The sequence below is a fragment of the Saccopteryx leptura genome, chromosome 2 (assembly GCF_036850995.1).
Source record: "Saccopteryx leptura isolate mSacLep1 chromosome 2, mSacLep1_pri_phased_curated, whole genome shotgun sequence".
NCBI classification, from domain to species: Eukaryota; Metazoa; Chordata; class Mammalia; order Chiroptera; family Emballonuridae; genus Saccopteryx; species Saccopteryx leptura.
The window spans coordinates 166903460-166925956 of NC_089504.1; the positions used below are offsets into that span (position 1 = coordinate 166903460).

At 43.1% G+C, this 22497-nt stretch overlaps 1 protein-coding gene across 7 annotated transcripts in view; it reads left to right on the plus strand.

The window, feature by feature from the left end:
- The first annotated feature begins 5282 nt into the window (after nucleotides 1-5282).
- The window catches only part of PAN3 (poly(A) specific ribonuclease subunit PAN3), a 139805-nt gene continuing 122590 nt past the window's right edge, over nucleotides 5283-22497 (plus strand). For 6 of the 7 annotated variants that reach the window (XM_066369259.1, XM_066369261.1, XM_066369262.1 and 3 more), the window contains exon 1: nucleotides 5283-6132. In XM_066369259.1, coding sequence (XP_066225356.1) covers nucleotides 5691-6132 — 442 coding nt within the window. In that variant the 5' untranslated portion in view covers nucleotides 5283-5690. The remainder of the gene's footprint in view (nucleotides 6133-22497) is intronic. The other variant, XM_066369260.1, reaches the window with a different exon arrangement.

Here is a 22497-nt window from a genome sequence, read left to right on the forward strand (position 1 = left end):
TTTGTAATGTTAAATATTTACATGGTGTCATAAGCACCCTTGTACATTTTCAGCGCTATCATTCTTAATGACCGCACAATATTCCATATGGACAGTTCGCTATTTAACCATTCCCCATGGTTTCAGAATTTAGGTTGTTTACAACTTTTTTTCTTTTGGCTTCTGTATATAATAGTGCAATGAGCACATTGGAACATAAAAATGCTTATAGTTATTTTCTTAGAAATTATTTGCCAAGTAGAATAATAATATTTCAAAGGCAAATTACTTTTTAAAGGGCTTTTGAAAAAACACTGCTAACTTGCCTGGGTTGGGGTGGCAGGGGAAGAATGTATCATCAACAATGTATTCAAGTGACTGTTTGCTGTTTCCCCTTAATTTAACTGAGGCTTTGTTTGTTAGCACTAGCCAATGTTTTCAGCTGATGGAGATTTACAAATCCTAATCTGTCATTTATTGAATTATCTATCTCCACTGGTTTTGTAGCACATTGCAGATCTGCTAAATATGTTATCTATTTCTTCATCTAGGCAGTAGACAACATTTTTTCATAAAAGTTGGCTAAGAACAAACAGAGTCCAAAGGAAGACTGTAAAGACCATGTTGAAATACATCATTTTATCAATACTCTTTAGATATTGTTCAAGGAGCTCCAAAGCCAGCTTTATCAACACTTGGACTACTCAGAGTATTGAAGTCACCTAGCTCTAGTATCTCAGCTTACTCTCTCCATCTTGTTCAAAGGATTTAATAGAAAACTTTGTTCAATGTGGTTTTGAAGGATGATTTACTTTATCTTTGGCATGTCCCTCATGGTGCCCAGTAACTTTTGAGGACAGGTTATATCTTACACATTTTTGTATATTACAGTCAAGCCCAGAACTTGATTGGTACCTAGTATAAAGATTCTCAATAAAGGTTTGAATGACATGCCTAATCTGGCATGAACTTAATGAACTTCTGTTGTCTCACCATAAAACACCACTTTCCAAGCTATCCACTGACATATATATTTATTTAGAAATGGCAAAATGTGTAATGAATGAAAAGAACATGTTTCATAATTGGAAGTTCTGAGTTTAAGTCTTGGCCTTGCAATTTACAGCTGGTTATTTTGTGTAACTCCAGCTTTACTCAGTTCATTCATCTACAAAATAGTGATAACCCATATTCTTTATTTTCCTTGTAGGGTTCTTAGAAGGATCAGAAAAAAACCTGTTTTTTCTGAAGGCAAATTGGATCAAGTTGTTACCTGACTTTTTAAAACCCTGTAGCAACTATTTATTGCCCTCAAGAAAAAGTCTAATTCTTTTAGCATGCTTTATAACCTTTTGAGTAGTGAGTTTTTTTCATGCTTGCTGACTCCTGGGAGTGAGTTTTGTTTTTTATTTCAAAAAATGAAATTAGTTCCAATTACAGTTTTACTAACTTAAAATTATGTTTGTTTGATAACCAATTTATGGAAACAAGAACATACATTTGCCTTTTTTTAATGTTGCCTTATACATTTTTGAAATAAAAGTTTTTGTATGATTGTACTCTGGATGGTCAGGAGGCACAAGGACGTACATGAATATATATATATATCTATATATATATCTATATATATCTATATATATAGATATATATATACACATACATACATACTACTCAAAAGTGACAAGGATTTTTGTGACATGGTCCCTGCTCAATCTGCAAAAATCAGTATTCTAACAATCTAATTTCTCTTTCTCCTCAGGGCCTTTTGTATAAGCTGTTTGTTGTGCCTGGAATGCTCTTTCCTGAACTCTCATATGTTGACTACTATCGGTGAAACTACTAATAGGAACAGCTACAACCTACTGAATTCTTACTAAGCATGGGACACTTTATATACATTCCTTTACATTTTATGGAGTATGCACTATTCTTATCTATTTGACAGATAAGGTACAGAGTAGTGAAGCAACTCACCCAGAGTAACACAGCTACACTGTTCACAAAAATTAGGGGATCAAGGAACGTGTAGATACTACAGTACTTTCAGCCTTTTGTATAGTGCATTTTCACCAATAAAATAAAAGCTGGTTTTGCAGCTTATTTGCATAATCAAACAACTTTCTTTGACTTGTCGTTTTCTTTTCTGATGTCCTTGTTTAATAAAAAAAAATCAAATCCTTTTTTTTTAATTGCTTCATATTCATTTTGAAATATCCCCTTATTTTTGTGAGCAGTATATTAACTGTAGGCACTGGGTTACAAACTCAGATCTGTATAAATTGAAAGATGTTCTCAACTCCTACTATTAAGGTATCAACTTTCTCCCGGAAGTATATAACATCTGTAAGATCCTGAAACAGTCAATGTGATAATGTTAGCACTTAAGAGACTGGTTTGTACTTTCTGCCTTCCCAACCAGAGGATAAACAAGCCATTTGAACTCAGACAAGATTGCACTTCCTTTACTTCTCTTTCTCCAGCTAGCTTGAAGCACAGTTCTTTGTACATGTAATGGGAATTAACAAACATTTGAGTAAATACTATGGAAAAATGTTTTCATGTTTTTGGGGTTTTTTTTTTGAATTTTTCTGAAGTTGGAAACTGGGAGGCAGTCAGACTGATTCCTGCATGCGCCCAACCGGGATCCATCCAGCATGCCCACCAGGGGGCAATGCTATGCCCATCTGGGCATCGCTCTGTTGCAACCAGAGCCATTCTAGCACCTGAGGCAGAGACCACAGAGCCATCCTTAGGGCCTGGGCCAACTTTACTCCAATGGAGCTTTGGCTGCAGGAGGGGAAGAGAGAGACAGAGAGGAAGGAGAGGGGGAGGGGTGGAGAAGCAGATGGGCGCTTCTCCTGTGTGCCCTGGCCAGGAATCAAACCCAGGACTCCTGCACGCCAGGCCGACGCTGTACCACTGAGCCAACCGGCCAGGGCTGGGAAAATGTTTTCAAACAAAGACAATGCTATTATTATTATTATTATTTTTTATTTATTCATTTTAGAGAGGAGAGGAAGAGACAGAGAGGAGAGACAGAGAGAGAGAAGGGGGGGAGGAGCTGGAAGCATCAACTCCCATATGTGCCTTGATCAGGCAAGCCCAGGGTTTCGAACCGGCGGCCTTTCCAGGTCGATGCTTTATCCACTGCGCCACCACAGGTCAGGCGACAATGCTATTATTTATGAATTTAGTTAAGGAACATCACCAGGCTTACCAGTTTATGGTCTATGGAGTCCACTTTTCCTCCTTTTTTGCAGTGTGGCACCCTTGCTTATGTCCACTCTTCTGTGACCTCTTCTGTTTGCCACAATTCCTTAAATACGACTAACAAGTATTCCCCACTTAATAACTGCCATACTGCTTTTTGAGATAATCTTTTACAGAGAAGTAAAACTAAAACGTTAAAATTACTTTTCTCTCCACAGCAATTACTATATTTAAAATTCCTGAAAACTTTTTTTCTAAATATAGGAAAACAAAAACATCAGAGATCTCAGAGGGGAAAAGTATCTTTTAGAAATGAATTTCAAATCAAGGTTAGTGTAAAGCCAGTAACCACGGCCACCATCACAGCCACCTGGCCCACGCAGGTTCGCATTTGATTTGGAGAGCCGGTAATTAAACAAGAGCCAAGAACTGATGGGCCATTACTTTAATCCTAGCTTGCACCCAGCCGGCAAGAAATACACACAGTGGGAAAACACTTTCCTTTCCATTCAGGGCTCCCAAAGCCACTGACTTATCCGAGTTTCCTAGAATCAAATATTTCTAGCTCACTAGCCTTATTCACTTTTGTTCCCCATCTCCTTCTCTGCATAAATTCTGCAACAACTGGCTTCTCCTTCAGCACTCCGACATCTTGGCTGCTTCTCCTCTCCTCCACGTGGCCTTTCTCTGCTCTCTCCTCTAACACTAATCTCAGGAACCGAGAGAGAGCAAGCTGCCGGTCTGCCCCATTTTATGGTGTAGAAATCAAAACCTTTAATCCAATATACAAACAAGGAGGTCTCTGATACAAAGTCACTTATCTGAGGCATAATGGGATTCCTCATGAGAGTGCACCACCCCACATCATGCAACAGTCAAGGGTGTGGGGAAAAGCTTAGTCTTAAAACTAAGCCTTAGGGTATAACAACCCTGCCTGCTTACAGCCTGTCCCCCACACCCAATGCAAACTATAAGCAAGCAAACCTATATATCATATTTTCAAACTTATTTGACCAACAGTTAGGCAGAGAAAAGCAGCCCAATACATTTATAAATGAACCCTTCCAGTGCTGCCCAGGCAGTGTTGTCCCCAGGTGAAATCTTGTGTGTATGTGTGTGTGTGTGTATAACACACACACACACACACACACACACACACATTTTTTTTTCCCCTGAAGCTGGAAACAGGGAGGCAGTCAGACAGACTCCCGCATGCGCCTGGATCCACCCTGCTTGCCCATGAGGGGGTGATGCTCTGTCCATCTGGGGCATCGCTCTGTTGCAACTAGAGCTATTCTAGAGCCTGAGGCAGAGGCCATAGAGCCCTCCCCAGCGCCTGGGCCAACTTTGCTCCAGTGGAGCCTTGGCTGCGGGAGGGGAAGAGAGAGACAGAGAGGAAGGAGAGGGGGAGGGGTGGAGAAGCAGATGGGCGCTTCTCCTGTGTGCCCTGGCCGGGAATCGAACCCGGGACTCCTGCACGCCAGGCCAACGCTCTACCTCTGAGCCAACTGGCCAGGGCTTGTTTTTTATATTTTACAGAAGCCTTCAATAACATAAATTCAGAGAAAACAGGTGTTGCACCGAGCAGGGGGTTTGTCTAAATCAACCTTATTTGGATTAGTTTTTTTTTGTTGTTGTTTTGATAAAACGCCCAGAAATTAATCAGTCCTGTAGTTCTCATCAGCTTTCAGGGGAAGGAAAAAAAGGAAGGTTGGTGAGAAAAGGAGAGGAATGTGGTCAACAGCTTGAAACTATTCTTTTAAGTAGAGCAAGGACTTGGGCTCCATCCCCAGGGGCCGCCCCTCAAAATGACCGTCTGCATTAATTTTACCCTTTCCATCAAAAAAAAGTGACAACTGCCTTTTCAAGGGGATACACTAAAAAGGAAGCTATTCGTCTCGTGAGAATTTCACCACCCAGAAGCGCTTGGGAGAGCTACCGCGGACCGATGGCCCAACCGAGGCTAGCTAGGGTCTGCCCTAGGGGCCGGAGGCCAGGGGGCTTCCCCTCGCGTTCCCGCTACCCACAAGACCCCGCGCCTCGGCGCGCATGCGCAGCGCCCACGGCCGTCTCAGGAAGAGGAAAATGGAATAAACAACTTGGAGGAACCAGAGCGCGAGAGAGTGGAGGCAGAATTTAAAAATAAACCGGCCCTTCCGCCCTCCCCACCTGTTCGTGGCTGCCGCTTCCCCTCCCCTAGCCAGCGCTCTCGAAGTCCCTGTGTGGGCCTACGTGCCCACCCCAACGTCCCGCGCGGCCCCTTTAAGAAAAAAGAACGAGAGTGAGTGAGAGAATCCCAACTGCCCCCTCCCCTCCGCGCCCTCCTACCCTGTCCTGCCTCTCTCCTCCCCTCCCCCTCCCCGGGCGCTCGGGCTCCCGCAGCGGGACGGACCCGCCCGCCCAGGCTTTTATCCGGCACCGGCAGCGTCCTCCTTCCCTCCCCAGTCTATGGTGGCGGCGGCTCCTCGGGCAGCAGCGGGGAACGAGGCTGCAGCGTTGCCATGAACAGTGGCGGCGGCCTCCCGCCCCCCTTGGCCGCCGCCTCCTCCTCCTCCTCCTCCTCCTCCTCCTCGCTGGCGGCGGCTGTGGCGGTGGTGGCCCCGCCGGGGGTCGGGGGTGTCCCCGGCGGGGCGGCCGCGGGGGTCAAGCTGAAGTACTGCCGCTACTACGCTAAGGACAAGACGTGCTTCTACGGAGAGGAGTGTCAGTTCCTGCACGAGGACCCCGCCGCCGGCGCGGGCCCGTGCCTCGGCCTCCATAGCAACAGCGTCCCCTTAGCTCTAGCGGGCGCGGCCGCAACCGCGGCCGGCTTTCCGCCTGGAACGGGCCCGGCGGGGGGAGCCGGGCAGCCCCCGGGGCCCAAGAAGCCGGACCTGGGGGGCCCGGGAGCCACAGCCGGTGGAGGAGGCAGCAGCGGGGTGCTCGATGGACCGCGGCTGGCAAGTAAGTGTGGTCCGGGCCGGGAGGCGGCCGCGGGGCGTCGGCGGGCGGGAGGCCTGGGGCCGGATGAGGGCCGGCAGTCTCGCCGCGGAGCCCGGCCCGCAGGCTTACCCCTTTGCCTCTGGGCGGTATGAGAGGGCCCAGGCCGGGCCTGTGTCCTCCTTCCTGCTTCCTGCTTCCCCGCCCCACCGCCTGAGGCAAGAGGGGAGCGCGGGGAGACTGGGTTCCCTGGAACGTGCGTGGGTGGACCGGGGTGGTGTGAGTGGGGGCGGGGAGGAAGGGGGATGGGCTGTGGCGTGAGGTGTGTGAGAAAGGATGTCGTTTCCGGGGGTGTGTGGAAAGGGGCTGGGTTTGCAGGCTCCTGTTCTTTCCGTGCCCGGTTGAAGGGGTTCCTGCGAGTGCTGAGGTTACCTAGTGGATGTGATTGGGTCGGGGGGCGGGAGGTGAGGGCGGGCTGAAAGCTTCCTGGAGTAGGTTGTAAGAACGGAAAAGTTTGTCCAAAGCTTATGGGAGGAAAATTTTCCAGGCAGAAAATGCTTTCGAAGGATTAGGAATGAACGAAAAGCAGCTTTTATAGTGTGTTTAGGTTTAGTCGAGAGTTTAGAGTAGGAATTTCACAAGATTTGCATTTCAATTTAATTTTCTTCAAAGCTGGAATAAGTTTTGCTGGGTGTCAGTAGGGGGATCTCGTCCTCTACAGCTTTGTATCCAGTGAACTCTCAGCGTGGAGTCTTGAAAGCGGGCCATGTGCAGGGAACATTTGTGTGCTATTTAGCATTTGAGTTCAGAAATTTTAGAGCTGTTTGTATTTTTTATAGTCATTTGTTATTATCTATTGGTTTAACATCTTTTTAGCTGTTTGTGAGTAGAGTTTACAATTTTAATAAATATTTATGTGTAATCTTTTTTCCTGAATGTTGCACTTAAGAAGTAGAGCAGGTGTCAGATTTTGCTTTTTTTGTTTCTGAATATATTGAGCATTCCTAAACCCAATGAGAAAGGCCTACTTATTATTATTATTATTATTTTTGGAATTCTAAACAGTTTTTGGATCTTAAAATAATTTGATAGGTAACTTAACTTGAATGTCAGACATTTATGTGTATTTTTAAAATTGCAAATTAACTTTGTTGTAGCATTTGTTCTGTAGGGATTATTAAATGTCTTCCCAGACATTTGTGGGTTTTTTTTTTAAAGATTGTGTTTCTTTTTGCTGGGATAGGCTAGTCTTTTAACCCATATATTTGGTAAGGTTGATATGCTAAGAAGATTAATTTGTAACAAAACATTTTGTAAGAAATAGTTACTTTATGATCTGGCATAGTTACTTAAAGACCTCTGGCCTTTCAGGGCACACAAGAGTATGGAACATCTGTTTCTCTCCCCCTTCTTCCCCTCCTGTAGCCTGTGGCTCGATTGGCTCCATTGGTTTGAGTGTGGGCTGGGGTGCTGAGGATAGCTGGGTTGGTCCCAGTGGTCAGCCTCAGGCACTAAATATAGCTCAATTGATTTGAGCATCAGTCCTTGACAGGGGTTGCCCTGTGGATCTGGTCAGGTTGCATGTTGGAATCTATTGCCTCTCCTTTCACTTTAAAGAAGAAGAATAGTACTGTATTGGTGGAATTTGATCACTTTTGCAAAGCAATTTTGCATTTTCAAGATAAATTTTTGCGGGGTATGTGAATTGTGGCTCAAATTAAGAGTAATGTTTAATTAATAAGCAATGAAACTGAACTGTAGTAGGTGTGTTACCTATAGAAAGAGGCACTTTAAAAAATGCTGGTATTTGATTTACTCTATGATCTTTCTAGGATTTTCTAATACATAAAAGTAGTAAATTTGGGATATGAAAGATAGGTGAAGATGAGAGATGGAGAAAAAAATACTAGCAATGGTTCAAAGGTGGGGATCATTTTATATCTCAAAAAAAGAATGAAATTGTCTGGGATATAGGATCTCGTGAGACAGGCGAGAAGGCCTTAATGCTAAGAAGGCATTATAAATTAATATTTAGTCATGTAGCAGTTATTTGACTAAATAGCAGAGTTAAGTATTTGGATTTGGTAGGCTTGCTTTAATTTGACTGGGTGAAGTCTGAGGCTTCTTTTTTCTACAGTAAGTTGTTTGGTGACTCCCAGTACTACCTAGGCTGTTACTCCTATGGATGAGAGAAAATTGCTTCATACTAGTGAGCAGCAAGTAAAGTTGCTCAGGGAGGAGGATTGTGTTGGTGCTTTAATGGCTGCTTTGAATTTTTACAATTAGTTGATTATTTTTAGTCTACTTCCTACTTTAATGTATTCTTATACTGTATCTTTTGAGACAGGCTTGATTTGTTAAATTGGTGCATGAGGCCATAGAAGGAGGGTCCGAGATGGCAGTTTAGGAGGATGCTGAGCTCACCCCATCCCATGAACACACTGAATATACACCTATGTAGTACAGTTTTTCCTGAGAGATAACTGAGGGCCAATTGAACAGCTTCTGTACACCAACTGAGAGAGAGAGAGAGAGATACTGAGATGAGAAGATTTGGGGAATGAGTAGACCTCTTTGGGATCTGAGGGAACTTTCTAGGATCAGAGAAGCCAGTGAAAGCCATAATTTACATTCTTGCTCCACCTAGATAGTTCAAGTAGGAGTTCTGTCCAGATGAACTGGCCAGCCTGCAAGGAGCAGTAGTGCCTTCGTATCCACTGCAGAAGCTAGCTCCACCAGGAACAGCAGGGTGCTGCAGAGTAGTGGTTTCAACTTTTGTGAAAATAGGAGAATTATAATGGGGACTGCTGAAGCAGAAATCACCCTGAGCATAAGTGAATTCAGTCAGTATCATTGAGTCTATAATCTTCATACAACATTATTGTAGTTAACTATTTCACAGACTGGCATGAAATAGCTACTGGTCCTTGGACCAGTGGTTGAAAAACGCTGCTGTAGAATGTATACATAGTTCCCTTCCACCTGGAGCTTGATCTAGTGGGTCAGACGGCAATGAAGTATGTGCACCAGGCCTCCTCACCTGGATCAGCAGAGTGCTGATGTGCGAGGACACCAGTCAGCCCTGTCCAGACCCTGTTCTGGCCATGGACAGCCAGAACAACAGGGATCTACAACATGTGCATGCACACCAGCTGTCCCACCCTGAACTCACTTTTGTCTAGGCGGCACATCAGGCATCACATGTGCCCTTCCCTACTCCAACCACCAGGCTAAAACCAGTCGCACACAATCTATACAGAGGCTCCTTCTGTACAAAACCACTTTTTTAAGATTGGGAGAAATAGTTATTTTATCTAATTCATAGGAACAAACACAGAAAGTCAAATAAAATGAGAAGACAGAGGAATATACTCTAAATGAAGGAACAAGTAAAAAAACCCCTAATGCAATGATGATAAGTAATTCTCTGATAAAGAAGTTAAATAAACAGTCATAAATATGTACACCAAACTTGAGTGTAGAATAGAGGTACTCAGAATTTCAACAAAGAAGAATTAGAAAATGTAATGAGCCAATCAGAGCTGGCAAATACAATAACTGAAATGAAAAAGACACTAGAAGGACTCAACAGCAGATGGGATAATAGAGAATTGATTAGCCACCTGGAAGATAGAATAGTGGAAATCACCCAATGAGAACAGTAAAAAGAAAAAAAAAAATAAGCCACATCTGGGACAACATCAAGTGAACTAACATTCCCCATTGTAGGGATCCCAGGAGGATGAAAGAAGGTGAAAGTATATTTGAAAGAATAGTGACAACACTTTCTTAATCTGGGTCAGGAAACACCCAGTTCCAGGAAGCACAGTTCCAAACAAGATGAACCCAAAGAGGCCCATACCAAGATGTATTGTAATTAAAATGGCAAAAGTTAAGGATAAAGAGATAAACTTGAAGGCACAGAGGCAAACAAGTTACATACAAAGGAACTCCCTCCTACCCCAAACATCCACAAGGCTAATAGCTGATTTCTCAGTAGAAATTTAAGAGGCCAGAAAGGAATGGCAGGAAATATTTCAAGTGCTGAAAGAAAGCAACGTACAACCGGCCCTGGCCGGTTGGCTCAGCGGTAGAGCGTCGGCCTGGCGTGCGGGGGACCCGGGTCCCGGCCAGAGCACAGAGGAGAAGTGCCCATTTGCTTCTCCACCCCCCCCTTCCTCTCTGTCTCTCTCTTCCCCTCCCGCAGCCAAGGGCGCATGCGGGAGTCTGTCTGACTGTCTCTCCCCATTTGTAGCTTCAGAAAAATACAAAAAAAAAAAAAAGAAAGCAAGAAAGCAACGTACAACCTAGAGTACTCCACCCATTCAGGTTTTCATTCAGAATTGAAGGAGAGATGGTGTTTTCCAGACAAACAAAAACTAAGAGTTCATTACCACTGAACTGGCTTTATAAGACATGGTAGAGGGTTTTTTTTTTTTTTTTTTTTTTTACAGGGACAGAGAGAGTGTCAGAGAGAGGGATAGATAGGGACAGACAGGAACGGAGAGAGATGAGAAGCATCAATCATCAGTTTTTCCTTGCAACCTCTTAGTTGTTCATTGATTGCTTTCTCATATGTGCCTTGACCTCAGGCCTTCAGCAGACCAAGTAACCTCTTGCTCAAGCCAGCGACCTTGGGTCCAAACTAGTGAGCTTTTTGCTTAAGCCAGATGAGCCCGCGCTCAAGCTGGCGACCTCCAGCCTCAAACCTGGATCCTCGGCATCCCAGTCTGACGCTCTATCCACTGGGCCACCACCTGGTCAGGCGGTAGAGGGTCTTTAAGCAGAAAAAAAGAGAAGGGCATAACTAGAAATAAGAAAATATACGAAAGAAAATAATCTCAGCCCTGGATGGTTGACTCAATGGTAAAGTGTCTTCCCAGTGTGTGGCTGTCCTGGGTTTGATTCCTGATCTGGACACTCGGGAAGCAACCATCTGTCCCCCCCCCCCCCCCTTCTACTCGTCTTCTGCTCCTGCAGCCATGGCTCCATTGGTTTGAGTGAGTTGACCCCAGGTGCTGAGGATGGCTCGGTGGAGCCTCCAGTCCTAGGTGCTAAAAATAATTGGGTTGCTGAGCAATGGCCCAAGATGAGCAAAGCATCACACTGTAGGGGGCTTGTTGGGTAGGTCCCATTTGGGGGGAATGCGAGAGTCTCTATCTACCCTCCTCTCACTGAAAACAACAACAAAAAAAACCCAGAAAACCTCGCAGGTCTTTAACACTGTGACTCAGCTACTTTAAAAGTTAGTCTGAAGATGAACTATAACTACAATAAATAGGGGATACATAAAACAAAAAAGATCTAAAATATGTCAAAGACAAATTGTGGAGGGGGAAGTAGAAATGTAGTGCTTTTAGAATGTGTTTAAATGTTGGTTAACTTAAACTGCTGTTGCTATAGATGGATATTTATGAACCTCATGGTAACTACAAACCAAAACCTACAAAAAATACACACACACACACACACACACACACACACACACACAAAGAGAATGGAACCCAACCAAAACACTAAAGAAAACAAGCCAAAAGAAAAGAAGAAATGAACAGAGAACTACAAAATGACTAAAAAAACAATAAAATAGCAGTAAGTTTGTACCTGTCAATTACTTTAAATGTAATTGGACTAAATGCTCTAATCAAATGACACAGAGTGACCAAATGGAGAAAAAAAGACCCTTCTATATGTTGCCTACCAGAGACTGATTTCAGATAGAAAGACATACCCAGACAGGGTCTTTTATTTATTTTTAAAATGTGTAAGGCAACATTAAAAAAAGGCAAATGTACTTGTTTCCATAAATTGGTTATCAAACAAACATGATTTTAAGTTAATAAAACTGGAACTGGAACTAATATCTTTCTTTTTTTTTTTTTTTTTTTTGTATTTTTCTGAAGTTAGAAGCAGGAAGGCAGGCAAACTCCCCACATATGCCCGACTGGGATCCACCCGACATGTCCACCAGGGGGTGATGCTCTGCCTATCTGTGGTGTTGCTCTGTTGTGGCTGGAGCCATTCCAGCGCCTGAGGCGGAGGCCATGGAGCCATCCTCAGGACCCTACTTTGCTCCTGTGGAGCCTTGGCTGTGGGAGAGGAAGAGAGAGATAGAAAGGAAGGAGAGGGGGAGGGGTGGAGAAGCAGATGGTAGCATCTCCTGTGTGCCCTGGCCAGGAATCAAACCTGGGACTTCCACACACCAGGTCTACGCTCTACCACTGAGCCACCAGCCAGGGCAGTAATTTCATTCTTTGAAAAAAAAAAAAGAACTGACTCCCAGAGGTCAGCGATCATGAAAAGAACTCACTACTCAAAGGGTTAATCTATGACAAAGGAAACAAGATTATAAAATGGAGAAATGACAGTCTCTTCAATAAGTAGTGTTGGGAGATCTGGCAGAGATACATGCAAAAATGAAAGTGGACCACTCTTTTACACTATATACAAAAAGAAACTCAAATGGATTAAAAACTTTCAGACCTGAAACTGTAAAACTCCTGGAAGAAAATTTAGTTAGTAAATTACTTGATATGAAAGCTGATAGAATCAATCGGAGTCCAAAAGACCAGTGGAACAGGCTTTAATGAAAGGAAACCTGCCGGGCTGTCTTGTAAGGGAGAGCAGCTCCCAGTTCTCTAATAGGTAGGGTTAAATAGGGGATTTGAGTGTGGGGGCTGGTGGTCATTAAGGAAAAATGCAGCTTTCAGCGATTTATGTAAGATTAACTGTAAATAAGCTAGGGGACCTTCCACACCTGGGTTAGTCACACAGATGCCTGGGTGAAGCTGATCTTGAACATCTAGTTTGTCATTGTCCCTTTGTCCATGAGGAGGGGGTCATGGCCCCCACCTGCAACCTTATCAAAAGCCACAGTGAATTATCATTTCATACCTATTAGAATGGCTATTATCAAAAGCAGCAACAACAAAAAACAAGTGTTGGCAAGGTTGTGGAGAAAAAAGATTCTTTGTACCCTTTTGGTAGGAATGTAAAATGGTGCAGCCACTATGGAAAATAGTATGGAGGAGGGTCTTCAAAAAATTAAAAATAAAGCTGCTATACAGCCCAGAAATTCTACTTATGGGTATTTATCTGAAGGAAATGAAAACATTAATTCAAAATGATATATGAGGCCCTGGCCGGTTGGCTCAGTGGTAGAGCGTCAGCCTGGCGTGCGGTAGTCCCGGGTTCGATTCCCGGCCAGGGCACACAGGAGAAGCGCACATCTGCTTCTCCACCCTTCCCCCTCTCCTGCCTCTCTGTATCTCTCTTCCCCTCCCGCAGCCGAGGCTCCATTGGAACAAAGTTGGCCCGGGTGCTGAGGATGGCTCTGTGACCTCTGCCTCAGGCGCTAGAATGACTCTGGTTGCAGCAGAGCGATGCCCCAGATGGGCAGAGCATCGCTCCCTGGTGGGCGTGCCAGGTGGATCTCGGTTGGGCGCATGTGGGAGTCTGTCTGACTGCCTTCCCGTTTCCAACTTCAGAAAATTACAAAAAAAAAAAAAAAAGATATATGTATTTCTATGCTCATTGGAGCATATTTACAATAGCCAAGATATAGAAGCAACCTAAATGTCTGCCAATAGGTTAATGGATAAAGAATAAGTGGTATTGTTGTAAAGTAGCGTACCTTAATTCCGTGGGTTATGTAGAGACACCGAGGCAGGATACAGAAGAATTATTAGGAGAAGATTTATTAATAAGCTGGCTGCATATGACTTACACAGGGTATAGCTAACCCAAATCGTGTCTCCCCAAAATAGTCTTATAGCTAGTTATATAGACTTGATCACATATAGGTTGGGGGAAAAGGAGGGGAGCATGACACAATAAGCTTACAACATTTCGTCTGTAGCAGGGGTAGTCAACCTTTTTATATCTATCGTCCACTTTTGTATCTCTGTTAGTAGTAAAATTTTCTAACTGCCCACCAGTTCCACAGTAATGGTGATTTATAAAGTAGGGAAGTAAGTTTGCTTTATAAAATTTATAAAGCAGAGTTACAGCAAGTTAAAGCGTATAATAATAATTACCAAGTACTTTCTGTCAGATTTATGCTAAGTTTGGCAGAATAAATCTTTATAAAACAACTTATTATAGTTAAATCTATCTTTTTATTTATACTTTGGTTGCTCCGCTACTGTCCACCATGAAAGCTGGAACGCCCACTAGTGGGCGGTAGGGACCAGGCTGACTACCACTGGTCTAAAGGTATATGTTACTCTCAGGACTCCAGGAAGGGAGGAAGAGTTAAAATCTGTGTAGGATATATAAATATTGTCTCTTATTGAAAGGAAAAGAAAGTTCTTCAGATAACCTTTATTCTTTCAGAGAACTGTAGTTAAACTAAATGACTCAGTCGTCCTTGTAAGCCAGAAAGCTTCTGCATTCTTCTCCCTCCATTTTCCACAGAACGGAGGGGGCAAGAAGCCTGACTTTTCCTCTTTAAAATGGCATTGCCAACACTAAGTTTTACAGTTTTTTGGTACCTTATCACAGTATATATACACTGCTCACAAAAATTAGGGGATCAGGGATCTTTCAGATACTTAAGTACTTTCAGCCTTTATTTTTATTTATTTATTTATTTTTTATTTTTCTGAAGTTGGAAATGGGGAGGCAGTCAGACAGATTCCCGTATGTGCCTGACCGGGATCCACTGGCATGCCCACCAGAGGGCAATGCTCTACCCATCCGGGGCGTTGCTCTGTTGCAACCAGAGCCGTTCTAGCGCCTGAGGCAGAGGCCATAGAGCCATCCCCAGCGCCCGGGCCAACTTTGCTTCAATGGAGCCTTGGCTGCAGGAGGGGAAGAGAGAGACAGAGAGGAAGGAGAGGGGGAGGGGTGGAGAGGCAGATGGGCACTTCTCCTGTGTGCCCTGGCCGGGAATCGAACCCGGGACTCCTGCACGCCAGGCCAATGCTCTACCACTGAGCCAACTGGCCAGGGCCACTTTCAGCCTTTTGTATAGTGCATTTTTAACCAATGAAATAAAAGTTAGTTTTGCATCTCATTTGCATAATCAAACTTTCTTTGACTTGTCGTTTGCTTTTCTGATGTTCTTTTTTAATAAAAAAATAAAAAAATTTTTTTATTGCTTTGTATTCATTTTGAAATATCCCCCAATTTTTTGAGCAGTATATATACAATGGTACAGTACTCAGTAATAAAGGAAATCTTGCCATTTGTGATAACATGATTGGACCTAGAGGGTATTAGGCTAAGAGGAATAAGTTAAACAGAAAAAGATAAATCCTGCATGATTTCATTTATATGGAATATAAAAAAACGAGCAAACAAAACAAAAACAGAACAGTGAACAAGCTGATGGTTACCAGAGGGGAGGGATGGGGTGGGTGGGGGATGGATGTAAAGGTGAAGCAGAAGGAGAGGTACAAACATTCAGAAAAGAGAGTATTTGCAACCCTGGCCGGTTGGCTCAGTGGTAGAGCGTCGGCCTGGCGTGCGGAAGTCCCGGGTTCGATTCCTGGCCAGGGCACACAGGAGAAGCGCCCATCTGCTTCTCCACCCCTCCCCCTCTCCTTCCTCTCTGTCTCTCTCTTCCTCTCCCACAGCCAAGGCTCCATTGGAGCAAAGATGGCCCCGGGCGCTGAGGATGGCTCCATGGCCTCTGCCTTAGGCGCTAGAGTGGCTCTGGTCACAACACAGCATCGTCCCCTGGTGGGTGTGCCGGGTGGATCCCGGTCAGGCGCTTGCGGGAGTGAGTCTGACTGCCTCCCTGTTTCCAGCTTCAGGAAAAAAAAATTAATTAATTAAAAAAATTTGCATTTCATAAAAAGCCAAAAAACAGGTATGAGGAGATTTAAATGGCTCAGTCTAAGAGGTATTGTTATTAAAAGAAATTTAAATATTATTAGTTTCTAACCTGATCTTGTAATCTCGGTAGGATAATTTTATTTTGCTTTTATTTTTTTCTTTGATCTTTAAATATTCAATTTTACAGTATTTCTTTAGCTGAGTGGTCATAAACTGATTTGTTCTGATTAGTAGATTTGCCTGCAGAAATAGTTTAGGAATGTGTGTGTGTTTGTTTTAAAAGTTTTTATTTATATGTAGAGAGATATATATATATACATACATACATATACGTACATATACATACTTTGGGGAAAGTGTACAAATTAAGTCTTATAGTTTTCACAAAAGGAACATATGGACATAAACAATACTCCCATAAATCCTGCTCTTTCCCCCATCCCCATCATTACCCTTTCTGAAAGGTAACTACGTACTGATTTCTAACCCTACATTCTAAAGCTATAGATTCATGTTTTTACTTTTTTATACTTATTTTGAACTTTATTGGAGAAAAATCATATAGTTGAACCCTTTGTGGGCTTTTTCGTCCAGCATATTTGTGATATTCATTCATGTTATGTAGGAATAGCCTCTGTATAATGTTATATTACATGGATAAACCACATTTTATTTTCTTATTTTACTGTTGGTGGGCAATGGGATGTTTCTTATTTTTGTCTGTTACGAAGAGCACTTGTTTTGAACATTCTTGAATATGTCTTTTGTTGAACAAATCTATGCATTTCTGTTGGATCACCTAGGAGTGGAATTGCTGGTTATACATAGGATGTACTAACTATGCATCTGTTAACTTCAATGCTGTCAATTTTTAAAAAAAATTTTTTCCATTAATTTGAGAGAGAGAGAGCGTCAGCTTGTTGTTCTACTTAGTTTGTGCACACATTGATTGCTTCTCCTGTGTGCCTGACAGGATCAAACCAGTGCTGGGAGATGCTCTATCCACTGAACCACCCAGCCAGGGCTGTCAGTTTTCTGAAATGATTGTACCATGTTTATATTTCCTCCAGCCTTGTTTGAGAGTTCTAGTTGCTCCACATACTCCCCAACACTTGATATTAACCATTTTGGTGGCTAAAATTTATGGTTACAATTTTGTTTATAATTTGCATGTGTGTAGATTATAGTTTAATTAGTTGATGGCATTAAATGAGAAATATAGATTTATAACCTCCTTTGAAGGGCAATTATTACTTCTATTGGAGTTAGGTCTGTTGATGGGGCAAGACTCTCCATTTTGCCTTACTTTCCTGACTGGCAAAGTGACTTTTATATGCCAGGCTCCTCCAGACATTTGAGTTTTTGACCCTTGCTTTAGTATTTCCCATTTGCAGAATTGTTTTGTGTTTCAGATCCTTTAAAACTTGAGAGGTAGGCCCTGGCTGGTGGCTCAGTGGATAGAGTGTTGGCCCATCGTAGGGACATCCTTGTTTTGATTCCTGGTCAGGGCATTCAGAAGTGACTATCTGCTCCCCACTCACTCTCCCTTTTCTCTCTCTCTTTCCTGTCTGGCAGCCAGTGACTCCGTTGGTTCAAGCATAGCCCCGGGCACTGAGGATAGCTCCTTTGGAGTGCATCAGCCTCAGGGGCTAAAAATAGTGGGTACTTGATCATCAATCCTAGCCTGGGTTGCTAGGTGGATCCTGGTTGGGGTTTATGCGGGAATCTGCTTCACTATCCCCCCTCCTCTCACCTAAGGAAAAAATATTTGAGAGATAAATGCAAGAGAAAATTTTATCCTTATTTTTCAAGCATTGGAAAACTGAAGCACAAAAGGTTTTTCTTAGTATATTTAGTTACAGTGATGTTTCAGTCTTGTAAAGGAAACATACTTCCATTTGTTGCATTTTGTGTACACAAAGTATATTTTCTTATTCTAGTTCAGCGGTTCTCAACCTATGGGTCGTTACCCCGGCGGGGGTCGAACGACCAAAACACAGGGGTCGCTTAAAGTCTTTTCCGATGGCTTTAGGCGACCCCTGTGTTTTGGTCGTTGGACCCTCGCAACGGGCTTTAGGCGACCCCTGTGTTTTGGTTGTTCGACCCCCGCCGGGGTCGCGACCCACAGGTTGAGAACCGCTGTTCTAGTTCTTTTTTGATGGGTAGTGTTCTGTTATTTGGGAACAAAACGTTATTTTCTTTTAAAAGCATTTTTAAGTTTTTGACATTTCATATTTCTTTTGGACTTGAGGTACTTATTTTTTTAAGATTTTATTTATTTAGAGAGAGGAGAGGATGAGGAGAAGGAGTGGGAAGCATCAGCTTGCTTCTTGTATGTGCTTTGATGGGGCAAGTCCAGGGTTTTGAACTGGTGACCTCAGCATTACAGGTTGACGCTCTGTCCACTTGGTCACTACAGGTTAGACAGGACTTGGGGTCCTATACATACAGCTAAGATGTGGACTGACTTGGGTTCAGTTGAATTACTAATTCTAGACATTTTAATGATGTGATTATGTTTCCCACTAGCTATAATTTTAATCTGTAATGTAAGGTGCTCATTATTGGCAACTAAAGTATTTATTATACCACTATTTGTACTTTATATATATTATTTTGTTTGAAACCCAATAGATTTGTTTGTCAAAATAAACGTATTCATTTCTACTAATTTAGTAGTGAAGCTTTGGTATAAGACATATCTAAGATGGAATCGTGGCTCTCTTACTAGCTTTGTGATCTTGGGTAAAATTTTAATCTTAAATATCAGTTTTCCTCATTTTAAAATGGAGGTAATAATAGTACCTATTTGATAGGATTGCACGTGCAATGCCTGGCACCTAGTGACATATCAGTCTTAGTTGCTGCTGTTATTGAATATTATTAATAGTAAGTCCGTAATTAACCTGTATATCTCTCCCTCACCCCCCAGTCTTTGAGAGTCAGCCTTCCTTAATCCAGATTCCACATCCACAGATATAGTCAATTGCAGATGGAAAATAGTTGGGACAAAAAAGTCACATTGTTGCTGACATGCACTGTATAGTTAAGCTTGTGATAGTTATGCTTGTAGTGAACTTATACAGACTATTTTTCTTGTTATTATTGCCCAAATAATATAACTATATAGCATTTACATTGTATTAAGTATTATAAGTAATCTAGAGGTGATTGAAAGTATATAGGAGGATGTATGCATAGGTAATATGCTTCTTTTTTTGAGAGATAAACAGGAAGGGAGAGAGATGAGAAGCATAAACTCATAGTTGCATCACTTCAGTTCATTGACTGCTTCTCATACGTGCATTGAGTGGGAGGCTCCAGTCGAGCTAGTGACCCCTTGCTCAAACCAGTGACCTTGGGATCATGTTGATGATCCCCATGCTCAAGCTGGTGACCCCGCACTCAAGCTGGTGAGCCTTTGCTGAAGCCAGGTGACCCCGCACTCAGTGATCTCAGGGTTTCAAATCTGGGACCTCAGTGTCTCAGGTCAGTGCTCTGTCCATTCTGTCACCACTGGTCAGACTAGACCTTGCAGTTTTTAAAACAATGTTACCTTGCCTCTCTGGAGGTCTGATATTTTATATGTATGATTTACTCTTTAATAAATTGCATAGTACTGTATATGTGTATTCTGCATACTGACTAGAGAGAGCTTAATTATTGAACACTTGTGTGCCACTATTTTACAGCTATTGTGTGAATACAAAGATACATGGTCCTGTATTTATGAATAGAGAATTTTAAAATGTACCTGACCAGGCAGTGACGCACTGGATAGAGCGTCAGACTGGGACGTGGAGGACCCAGATTCAAAGCTTCAAGCTGGTAAGGATACTGGATTCAGCATGGGCTCACCTGGTGAAAGCATGGGCTCACCAGCTTGAGCACGGGGATGGTGGCTTGAGTGTGGGATCATAGATATGACCCCATGGTGGTCACTGGTTTGAGCCCATGGTCGTTGATTTGAAGGCCAAGGTCTCTGGCTTGAGCGGGGGTCACTTGCTCTTGCTCTGCTGTAGCCCCCCCCCCCCATCAAGGCACATATTAGAAAGCAATCAATGAACAACTAAAGTGCCGCAGCAAAGAATAGATGCTTCTCATCTCTCTCCCTTCCTGTCTTTCCTTATCTGCCCCCCCACCCCGTCTCTCTTCTGTCTCTCTCTGACACATACACAAAGAATTTCAAAGTGAATAAATTTTGCATAGTGTGATTTACTGTACCCACATAATATGTAACAAACTCTCTTCAGGGATATTTTGGAAGGTTTCTTGAAGAGGCCATATTTAACTATTTTTTGAAAGATGGCTGAAGCATACCTGATAGAAAAGAAGAATGTCCTAGGCAGATGAGTGTTCTAATGAGAAAACGCATTGTGCTATGATTTTGTTCTCATCTGATGTGAAATAGAATAGGCTGTACACACTGCTCACAAAAATTAGGGGATATTTCAAAATGAATATGAAGCAACAAAATAAAAGAAGCATCTGATTATTTTTATTAAGCAAGAACATCAGAAAAGCAAACGACAAGTCAAAGTTGTTCAATTAGATGTGAACTCTGTTACCATGGTTGAGTAGCAAGTGACATAATTGGTAGGGGTGAACAGAAGCATGTCAGACTGGATGAGAGTGCCACACATTGATTGTTCAATAGGATGTATGGTCACCCAAGACTGCCAAAACACACTGACAGCGGTGGGGCAGGACAGGATCAGACTGTCAGCAGTTCTTGCGGGATCCTCTGCCATTCTTGCTCCAGGGCAACTTCCAGCTTCAGGAGTATTGTGGGAGGCATTGGATGGTTTGCCAGATGTCTTCCCAGTGCATCCCAAGCCTGTTCATGTTGATGGGATTGAGGTCTGGAGAATGTGAAGTCCATGTCTTTGATTCCTGTCTCCTGAAGCGTATTGTTGACGAGATGTGCACGGAGGGGCCTTGCATTACCATCCATGAAAAGAAAGTTGTTTCCAACTACTCCAGCATAGGATACCACTATAGAGTGCAACACCTCATCTCGATATCTGACAGCAGTCAGTGATCTGTTTCTGATGACCTGGAGGTCGGTACGACCACCAATGCTAATACAAGCCCACACCATGATTCCACCACCTTTCTCGCATGAAATGTGGATTCTCCTGTGTCCCTCGTTCACGCCAGATCAGGACACAATGATTGTCAGCCTGCAGACTGAACCGTGACTCATCAGAGAAGAAGACAGTTGACCACTCATCATGGGTCCAATAACAATGCTCATCAGCCCACCTTCTACAGGTTCTACGGTGTTCAGAATATAATGGAATGCATACTGTTGGTTGCCGGGCATGCAGTCCAATATGATGGGCCGATTTCATATGGTCTGGGTGCATATCTGTCATCTAGTGGCAGCAGGAAACTGTCCCTGCAGCTCTGGTGCATTGTTGTACCTGTACCTTCTTGCCAATAAGGTCAAGTAGCGGCCATCTCTTGCGGTTGTGGCAGATGGGCAACCCTGCCCTTGTCTTCTTCGTACTGTGTCAGTCTCTTGAAAGCGATTCCACAGTCTGCTAATCACGCTTTGGGATGTTCCAAGTCCTGTTGCCACTATAGTCTGTGTTTGACCAGCTTCAAGGTGTCCTATGACTCTCCAGGCTTTGCATTTGGGGAAATTGTGTTGCAGGGACATGGCAAGGGCTGGGAGATTGCAGGATGTGCACTTTCAAGATCAGGAAATGTGCAGATATTCCAGTACTTTCAGCCTTTTATAGAGTGCATTTTCACCAATGAAATAAAAGTTGGTTTTGCATCTCATTTGCATAATCAAACAACTTTCTTTGACTTCTCATTTGCTTTTCTGATGTTCTTGTTTAATAAAAAAGAATCAAATGCTTCCTTTTTTATTGTTTCATATTCATTTTGAAATAATCCCCTTTTTTTGAGCACTACGGTATATTATGGAGAGTGGTACCAGATGATAGATTGTGTGCCCAGATAGTGAAGGCTGGTCTAGGCTTTGCTAAATGAAGTGATAACATTTGTCTCAAAAAAGATAATCATGGCTTCTAAGGATGGAGATAGGGAAACCATTTGACGTATTTCTTTTTCTTCTTTTCTAAGTGAGAATAGGAGAGATAGAGGGACAGACCCCCACATGCACTTGGACTGGGATCCACCTGGTTAACCCCGTCTTGGGCTGATGCTCTGCCCATCTGGGGCCATGCTTGCAATCAAGCTATTTTTAGGTAGGCTCCATGGAGCCATCCTCAGTGCCCGGGATGATGCAATCTAATCAATTAAGCCATGGCTGTGGGAGGAGAAGAGAGAAAGAAGAGAAGAGGGAGGGAAAAGAGAGGCATAGAGAAGCAGATGGTCACTTCTCCTGTATGCCCTAACTGGGAATCGAATGTGGAACATCCACATGCCGGGCTCATGCTCTACCATTGAACCAACTGGCCAGGGGTGAAGTAGTTTTTTAGTAGTTGAAGGGAGAAATGCAAGGACTTGGTTTAGTCAAATGGAAATGAAATATAGGGGGCCCATCTAAGAGAGATTTGATGAAGCAACTATTTGAGGATGGGATGAATGAGAGGCGCTAAGGATAAATTTTTTTTTACCTTAACCTTTGAGTAG